Source organism: Oratosquilla oratoria, chromosome 30, assembly GCF_046742065.1.
Source record: "Oratosquilla oratoria isolate Oo_2021 chromosome 30, ASM4674206v1, whole genome shotgun sequence".
Lineage (NCBI taxonomy): Eukaryota > Metazoa > Arthropoda > Malacostraca > Stomatopoda > Squillidae > Oratosquilla > Oratosquilla oratoria.
Genome location: NC_134806.1, coordinates 202501 through 212500, shown reverse-complemented (window position 1 = coordinate 212500; position 10000 = coordinate 202501). Strand labels below are relative to the sequence as shown.

Below are 10000 nucleotides of genomic sequence, written 5' to 3'. Positions count from 1 at the left end.
TTGCAGGGAAAGCTTCCATCCATTATTCTCATATTTTGATTTTCAGATTGTATCTCTTAGCCATGACTTAAAAATTAGCAGAAGTTCTTGCATAACCTGCGGCAAAATTTCCCACCGCGTGACAGCTTAAGAAAAAATTATAATGAAAACAGTTTTCAAGGCAATTATCTCTTCAATCGTTCAGTCTGCGCGCCCACATTGCCTTTGTCAACCCACGCCCATTGCATGACAACCATGTGTTTCCATATATAGACAAACACTGAAGCCATAGCCATATAGGGCCCGGATCAGCTTTTCCAAAAATTTCCCAGTACTTTGCATATATATATATATATATATATATATATATATATATATATATATATATATATATATATATATATATATATATATATGCAAAGTAGACCACTTGGAAAAAGAAACTAACGAAGCAATATGGTATGGTATGGCCGTTCTTAGTTGGTGGAGCGATTTCTCTGGTTAATTCCGATAATGAACGAGACTCTAGCCTGCTAACTAGTCGACGCATCTCATATTGCTTCGTTAGTTTCTTTTTCCAAGTGGTCTACTTTGCATAAGTGAACACACGTACCCATGTTCTTATTAGCATATATACATATATATATACATATATATATATATATATATATATATGTATACATATATGCATAGAATAGACAGAATGTTCACATGCTTTTGTGTCGTATATATTTTTTTTCCAAAAAGGTTCTTTACACCTTGCAAGCTTCCCAACCCAGTGATATGCTTTATATAGATCTATTCATGTGCATTTCAAAGCACCAAAAAAATTTCCAGAACGTGATCCCTTTCAGTGGAACCAAACCTATCATGGCCCCAAACTTTATAAGTCTTCTGAAAACGTACTAATGTTTGATATCGCAGATACTATATTTCGAAATTTAAAAGATTAATCACAACAGAGATAGCATCAAAAACATATATCATTGTTTATTAATGTTTATTAATGCTTATTAACAATGATTGATTTAATTCGTGCATTTTAATGAGAAGGATGTGTTTGCTATTTTTGATACAAACAAATAAATATGTGGGTCTGTGTGGCCGAATGTATATATATATATATATATATATATATATATATATATATATATATATATATATATATACATATATATATATATATATATATATATATATATATATATATATATATATATATATATATATATATATATATATATATATATATATATATATATATATATATATATAGTTGGACCCTCCATGATCACCAGGAAAGGCCGCCTGATCCTTTTGAAAGGATCATGAACCGCAGTTTGGTAACCCCTTGTCTAGATGGAGTATATCGCAACTATGGCGTGTCTTGTGATTTTTTTGTGTTAAGAATAACATCATTTCCAACAAAAGAACATAAGATCATGAACCATGAGCAGCCTGCAAGAGACCATAAGGCCTACACTAGACAGTTCTATGTCCCCTACCACCTATCATTCCCATCCATAAAGTTATTTCATCTTCTTTTAAAACTATCCATTATTGTTTCTCCACTCACTACGTACTTACCACGTTTATTCCATTCGTTAACTACTCTATTGGTAAACCGGTTCTTGTCTATTTCCTTTTTAAACCTAAATTTGTTCAAGACACAACTTAGTACAGGAAACCAAGCTTCCCTGACGACCAGCTTGAGGTGTTTATTATGATTTTTTTTGTGTCGAAAATAACGCAATTTTCGAGACAAAATCTAGCGCCGGAAGCCATTCTTCTCTGACAACCAACCAGATTACCGCTCGCTTCCTCTCCATATTGGTGTGTGTGTTATCATATGTGTCCTGAAGAGAAAGAGTCAGGTATATATATATATATATATATATATATATATATATATATAGATATATATATATATATATATATATATATATATATATATATATATATATATATATATATTTATATATATTTATATTTATATATTTATGCTAATAAGAAACACTGATAACTTGTATTCAGTTATGTAAGAGTGACCACAGCAAATGAAACTAGATAAAGCAAAGCGCTTTCGTATATTACATCCAATGTAATATACGAAAGCGCTTTGCTTCGTTCAGTTTCTTTTTCCAGTGGTCATTCTTGCATATATATGTACACACACACACACACACACACACACACACACACACACACACACACACACACACACACACACACACACACACACACAGAATAACGTCCCCTTTGCATCTGACAATATGTGGCATCCATTTACGTCATGACCAAGCGGGCAGAAAACGAAGCCTGTGTCCTCTGGGAGGGGGGGCATCTCTCAGGTACTCGACTTCCTGTATCCCCTCACCCCCCTCCCCGTTGCAAACCTCTCTCCCCTCCCCTTCCCTACCCTCTCTCTCCTCTCCCCTCTCTCTCCCCTCCCCTCTCTCTCCCCTCCCCTCTCTCTCCCCTCCCCTCTCTCTCCACTCCCCTCTCTCTCCCCTCCCCTCTCTCTCCCCTCCCCTCCCTTCCCTCTCCCCTCCCCTCTCTCTCCCCTCCCCTCTCTCTCCCCTCCCCTCTCTCTCCCCTCCCCTCTCTCTCTCTCCCCTCCCTTCTCCCCTCTCTCCTCCCCTCTCTCTCCCCTCCCCTCTCTCTCCCCTCCCCTCCCCTCTCTCGCCCCTCCCCTCCCCTCTCTCTCCCCTCCCCTCCCCTCTCTCGCCCCTCCCCTCCCCTCCCCTTCCCTCTCTCTCCCCTCCCCTCTCTCTCCACTCCCCTCTCTCTCCACTCCCCTCTCTCTCCCCTCCACTCTCTCTCCCCTCCCCTCTCTCTCCCCTCACCCCTTCCCCTCCCCTCTCTCCCCTGTCCTCTCTCTCCCCTCGCCTCTCTCTCTCTCCCTCCCCTCTCTCTCCCCTCCCCTCTCTCTCTCCTCCCCTCTCTCTCTCCCCTCCCCTCTCTCTCTCCTCCCCTCTCTCTCTCCCCTCCCCTCTCTCTCTCCCTTCCCCAACAACGCAAAGGTCCCATTTCTCTGTCCTCTCATTCGTTTTGTGTCTTTTGTCTAGTCTGAGCTCAACCTCCGTTTCCTCATCCAGAAACGTGCTGGTCTCGTATTCGCTTAGCTGTGGGTTCGAATCCCGCATTCGCTTCTCTCCGATTTCCAGCAGTGGCTGTTTGTTACTTGCCCCCCCCCCCAACAGTCCCTAAAGCCCACAATGGGGCTAAAGTGACGGCTTCGGCCGCAGCTACTCAGCGCCTCCTGACGTAGGAGGCTCCTCCCCTATGACATCCACGTACACGCCTCCTCCTCCTCCTCCTCCTCCTCCTCCTCCTCCTCCTCCTCCTCCAACTCCTCCTCCAACTCCTCCTCCAACTACTCCTCCTTCTCCTCCAACTCCTCCTCCTTCTCCTCCAACTACATCTCCTCCTCCACCTCAATCTCAACTGTTCCTCCTCCTCCTCCTCCTCTTCCTCCAACTCTTCCCGCTCCTCCTCCTTTTCCTCCTCCTCCTTTTCCTCCTTCTCTTCCAACTCCTCCTCCCCTCCTCCTCCTCCTCCTCCGCCTCCATCTCCTCCTCCACCTCTATCTCAACTGCTCCTCCTCCTCCTCCACCTCCATCTCAACTGCTCCTTCCAGGTCCTCCCCCCCCCCGTCCCCCTCAAGCACGACCACACATTTAATGACGCAATCCACTCGCCCTCAGGAAACCAACGCTCCATGTCATTGGTCAAAGAGTAAAACCTCTCCCAATAGAGCCTCTTGCCCTTGCATGGTCAAGGAGGCTTCAGCTAGGATCATCTCCCCCCTGGGGGTGGGTCTAACCCCCTTCTCCTCTTCCTTCCTTTTCTCTCTTTTCTCTCTTTTTCTCTCTTTTTTCTCTTTTCTTCCTTTCTCTCTTTTTCTTTCTTTCTCTCTTTTTCTTCCTTTCTCTCTTTTTCTTCCTTTCTCTCTTTTTCTTCCTTTCTCTCTTTTTCTCCCTATCTCTCTTTTTTCCTTTCTCTCTTTTTCTTCCTTTCTCTCTTTTACTTCCTTTCTCTCTTTTTCTTCTTTTCTCTCTTTTTCTTCCTTTCTTTTTCTTCCTTTCTCTCTTTTTCTTCCTTTCTCTCTTTTTCTTCTTTTCTCTCTTTTTCTTCCTTTCTTTTTCTTCCTTTCTCTCTTTTTCTTCCTTTCTTTTTTTCTTCCTTTCTCTCTTTTTCTTCCTTTCTCTCTTTTTCTTCCTTTCTCTCTTTTTCTTCCCTTCTCTCTTTTTCTTCCCTTCTCTCTTTTTCTTCCTTTCTCTCTTTTTCTTCCTTTCTCTCTTTTTCTTCCTTTCTCTCTTTTTCTTTCTTTCTCTCTTTTTCTTCCTTTCTCTCTTTTTCTCCATATCTCTCTTTTTTTCCCCTTCTCTCTTTTTCTTCATCTCTCTCTTTTTCTTCCTTTCTCTCTTTTTCTTCATCTCTCTCTTTTTCTTCCTTTCTCTCTTTTTCTTCATCTCTCTCTTTTTCTTCCTTTCTCTTTTTCTTCCTTTCTCTCTTTTTCTCCCTATCTCTCTTTTTCTTCCTTTCTCTCTTTTTCTTCCTTTCTCTCTTTTTCTTCCTTTCTCTTTTTCTTCCTTTCTCTCTTTCTTTCTCTCTACCACTCTTCCCCCCTTCCTTCTTGTAAGTTCTCTTCTTCGTCCTTTTTCACATCACAAAGGAACACAAAGGAAGAACAAACAACAGCAGGCCTACTGGCCCTAACGAGGCTGTTTGTGTTAACTAAACTACACTACATTTAAGGAAACAGGGCAACTAGGCGATAGAAGATGAACTAACACTACTGCTATCACTATCCTATCCAATTAATCCAATTGCGATTAAATGTCTGGTTGTCATATCTTTTATTGTAAAGGATAATATTTTATTTGCGGATTAGATTCCAAGTATTTATCTAAGCGATTTTTAAATATTGTTATCGTGTTACTTTCAACGACAGTGGAAGGTAACGAATTCCACACGTTAACAACCCGGTTAAAGAAGAAGTGCTTACTTTCGTTCGTAGAGAATCTTTTACCAATTACTTTGAAATCGTGGCGTCTTCTTGTATTTGATTGGTCTAATAAGAAGTAATCTTTGACATTAATGTTGTCAAAGCCTTTGAACATTTTAAAAACCTCAATCAAATCTCCTCGCATTCTTCTTTTTGAGAGGGAGAATAAGTTTAGATTTTTTAGTCTTTCTTCATACGGCAGATTTCCCAGCCTTGGTATCATTTTGGTCACTCTCCGTTGTACTATTTCTAGTTTGTTAATATCTTTCTGGTAGTATGGAGACCAAAATTGTACACAGTATTCGAGATGGGGACGGACCAAGGAATTATGGAGGTTTAGCAATATTTTTTTCTGATTTATTTTCGAAGACTCTTCCGATGAAGCCAACTAATTTGTTTACTGTTTTAACAACTTCTGAGCAATGTTGACTTGGCTTCAAGTCATTTGATATTAAAACTCCTAGATCTTTTTCTTTAGTTACTGAATCCAGTATTTCGCCATTCATTTGGTATTGGATGTGATCATTGTTACATCCAATGTGCATGACTTTACATTTGTTAACGTTAAATTTCATTTGCCACTTGCTAGCCCATCTTGATAATTTATCTAGATCGGATTGTAGAGTTTCTTTCTCTCTGGTGGTTGTTACTTTACCGGCAATTTTTGTGTCATCAGCAAATTTTGATACTTTGCAGAGGAGGCCGTCATCTAGATCATTTATATATATTAAGAACAAGACGGGTCCCAAAACTGATCCTTGCGGTACGCCACTTTTAACGTCGAGCCAGCTAGATGATGCCCCGTTAATTACGACCCTCTGTTTTCGTTCTGAGAGCCAATCTTTAATCCAGTTGTGGATATTGCCAGAAATACTGTGCATTTTTAATTTGTCGAGCAATCGTTTGTGATCTACATTCCTCGTATTTGTTAAAGACGTCATGAAAGAAGTCAAGGAGATTAGTTAGACATGAGAGAGAGAGAGAGAGAGACAGACAGACAGACGGTCATTTCATTTTGCCCTCGGCGTGGGAAGATGAAGGAGGGACTGGGGGTCGGAGGGGGTTGGGGGTTAGGAGGAGGATAGGGGGCCGGAGGCTGGAGGGGGATGGGGGTTGGAGGGGCAAGTGGACAGGGGTTGGCGGGGGTGTTGGGTCACTGCATTTGGTTCTTCTTGCATCAGCTGGACAGGGGTTGGCGGAGGTGTTGTGTCACTGCATTTGATTCTTCTTGCACCAGCAACACCAAACTGATAATTCCGGGAATGCACTTTGTCAACACTTTTGGAATATATCACTGACTTGGGCCTACGACCGTTTGGGGAGTGGGGTGGGTGGGTGGCCCTTTGGCTCGCAAAGATGCGCGCGGTCAGCCTACAGGCTATTTTACGACCACCATAGGCCTCTCTGAACACTGGCACTCACAGCACACCAAACCACGTAGTGCTTTCGATTTGTTAATTTGCACTCTATTTTAGATTTATTGATCGCTAGATAACAGCAACACTATCGCAGTTCTTCGATTGTGGGGTCATCGTTCGTGTGACCATCTTTTCACAGTTATCTGAGCCTTTCACCGGGGTTAAATACTAATTAAATGGGAGCACTGTCTCGACACGTCTACACCCCTTCTTCCTCCTCTCCTCCTCTTCCTCTTCCTCCTCCTCCTATCCCTGACCCCTCTTCCTCCTCTTCCTCCTCCTCTTCCTCCTCCACCCTTCGTCTCCTTCCCATCATCATCATCATCATCATCATCATCATCATCATCATCATCATCATCATCATCATCATCATCATCATCATCATCATCATCATCATCATCATCATCATCATCATCATCATCATCATCATCATCATCATCATCATCATCATCATCATCATCATCATCATCATCATCATCATCATCATCATCATTCAGTAATATTGATAATAGTAATCATGGAGACACGAAACTTTCCATGCACAATTTTTTCAGAAACAGAGAATATAGTCTTATATATTCACATATACACAAAACACACACACACACACACACACACACACACACACACACACACACACACACACACACACACACACACACACACACACACACACACACAGAATATAGTCTTATATATTCACATATACACAAAACACACACACACACACACAAACTAATTGAGCTGTCTTTTATCTATATCTCAAAGTTATTTATCTATTTATTGCTAGATAGTACAAAGGCTTGCATATCTTAATAACCTACCTGTTAATACATTCTGCTCCTCTTCCTCGACCTCGTAGGTCCTCGAGCGTCTGATCGAGAAGTCGAAGAGCGGCGCCAGGGCGGTCGTGATGTGGACCTCGAAGGAGGACAGCCTCGTCCTCCTGCGCGCCGTCCGGAGGGCCATCCTCGGCCACAAGATGGACAAGCACGACCTCGTCTTCGTCGGAAGCTCCATGTGGGGCGAACACATCGAGGACGTGAGTTTGGTGACGTCGTTGTTGCTGTTGTTGTTGTTGTTCTCGTTCTTGCTCTTGTTCTTCTTGTTCTTGTTCTTCCTCTTTTTCTTCCTCTTCTTTTCTTCCTCTTCGTCTTCTTCTTTTCTTCTTCTTCTTCTTCTTTTTCTTCTTCTTTTCTTCTTCTTCTTCTTCTTCTTCTTCTTCTTCTTCTTCATCTTCTTCTTCTTCTTCTTCTTCTTCTTCTTCTTCTTCTTCTTCTTCTTCTTCTTCTTCTTCTTCTTTTTCTTCTTCTTCTTCTTCTTCTTCTTCTTCTTCTTCTTCTTCTTCTTCTTCTTCTTCTTCTTCTTCTTTTCTTCCTCTTCTTTTCTTCTTCTTTTCTTCTTCTTCTTTTCTTCTTCTTCTTTCCTTCTTCTTCCTCTTTTCTTCTTTTCTTCTTCTTTTCTTCTTCTTCTTTCCTTCTTCTTCCTCTTTTCTTCTTTTCTTCTTCTTTTCTTTTCTTCTTCTTGCTCTTCATCTTCCTTTTTTCCTTTTCTTCATCTCCTTTTTCTTCTTCTTCGTCTTCGTCTTCTCCTTCTCCTTCTACCTCCCAGACTGGAAAATGGACTACATAACCTTTATATTCTGAGGTATTCAGTGTCACCCCTACGGACCAGACTCACGGAACCTTCGTTGGACTTGAGACTCGTCTCCACCGAAAGAAAGAATGATAATCAAAATTCAACTTTTAACATTCCTTTGCTTAGCGACTCTCCCTATCCCTCCTTCACAGATGGCGTGGCACTATCCAGAAGGATAGAGGAACTGCCCACGACTATCCCTAAGGATAGAGGGGCTGCCCACCACTATCCCTAAAGATAGAAGCGCTGATCACCACTATCCCCAAGGATAGAAGGGCTGTCCACCACTATCCCCAAGGATAGAGGAACTACACACCCCTATCCCCAAGAATAGAGGGGCTGCCCACCACTATCCCTAAGGATAGAGGGGCTGCCTACTACTATACCTAAGGATAGAGGCACTGCCCACCACTATCCCTAAGGATAGAGGTGCTGCCCACCACTATCCCCAAGGATAGAGGAACTGCCCACTACTATCTCCAAGGATAGAGGGGCTGCTTACCACTATCCCCAAGGATAGAGGGGCTGCCCACCACTATCCCTAAGGATAGAGGGGCTGCTCACCACTATCCCTAAGGATAGAGGGGCTGCTCACCACTATCCCCAAGGATAATGGGGATGCCCACCACTATCCTTAAGGATAGAGGGGCTGCCCAGCACTATCCCCGAGGATAGAGGGACTACCCATCACTATCCCCAAGGATAGAGGTGCTGCCCACCACTATCCCTAAGGATAAAGGCGCTGCTCACCACTATCCCTAAGGATAGAGGCGTTGCCAGGCGATTTTATTCATCTCAGTGGAGGCGAACCCTCCCCCATCCGTGATATACTTTACAGAAAAATCCCAAAACTAACTCGAAAAAGCATTTTCAATAATTATTCTTGAAGAAAAAAAACTTTCTTTGGGTCTCCTTATTGAAATAACGTTTGAATAATCGTGTCAGTTTTAAGTTTTAATTGGAAGCTTTGTTGGGATAGTAGACCGTAAGACACATCTCCCCCCTCCCCCCTCCCCTCTCCCCACGCTCCTCCTCCTCCTCCTCCTCCTCCTCCTCCTCCTCCTCCTCCCCCCCCTACTCTCTTCCCACCTCAATCCCTCCCCTATCCCTCCCCTATCCTCTTCCTCCATTTTCCTAATCTCCCTTACTCGTTCTCCTCCTCCTCCTCCTCCTCCTCCTCCTCCTCCTCCTCCTCCTACTCCACCTCCTCCTCCTCCTCCTACTCCACCTCCTCCTCCTCCTCCCTCCTCTTTCTCCTTCTCCTCCTCCTCCTCCTCCCCCCTCCCCTCCTCCTCTTTCTCCTTCTCCCTCTCCTTCTCCTTCTCCTTCTACTCCTCCTCCTTTTCCTCCTCTTCCCACTCCCCCTCCTTCTCCTACACATCCTGCTCCTTCTTCTTCTCCTCCCTCTCCTCCTTCACCTCCTTCTCCTCCTCCTCCTCTTCCTCCTGCTCCTCCTGCTCCTCCTCCTGGTTCTCTTATTCCTCCTCCTCTTGTTCCTCCTCCTGCTCCTGCTCCTGGTCCACCTCCTCCTCCTCCTGGTACTCCTTCACGGTACTGACTGTACCAGTTTTATGCAGTCAGTATTTAGGGTTCTTAGTGACACCCCTACGAACCAAGGTCACGAAGCATTTCTTCATATCCACACAGCCAAGAATATTGAACACTTTTATCAACTACTATTCCCTCTCTTCTGCTGCTCTCCTCAAACCTCTCTCCTGTACCTCTCCTTCTTCGACTCCGCCTCCGAAGTGACGTGGTCTCCAGGGATAGAAGCGCTGGTTACTAACACCTCCTCTTCCTCCTGACGCAGATCCGCGAGTTCGACCCGGACCTGAGCGCCGCGGTGGCCCTGAAGGACGGCCAGCAGGATGTCAAGGACTTCATCGCCAGCTACAGGCTCCTCCAGCCGGGGAAGAACCAGAGGAATCCCTGGTTCCACAAGTACTGGATGCAG

At 43.7% G+C, this 10000-nt stretch overlaps 1 protein-coding gene across 2 annotated transcripts in view; it reads left to right on the top strand.

Annotated features, from left to right (window-relative positions):
- The window catches only part of LOC143040959 (uncharacterized), a 236687-nt gene that overhangs the window by 186344 nt on the left and 40343 nt on the right, over positions 1-10000 (top strand). For both annotated transcript variants that reach the window (XR_012967763.1, XM_076212393.1), the window contains exons 15-16: positions 7271-7450; positions 9857-10000. Coding sequence is in view for 1 of the 2 variants with exons in the window: in XM_076212393.1 (XP_076068508.1) it covers positions 7271-7450; positions 9857-10000 (324 nt within the window). In the remaining variant the exon portion in view is untranslated. The remainder of the gene's footprint in view (positions 1-7270; positions 7451-9856) is intronic.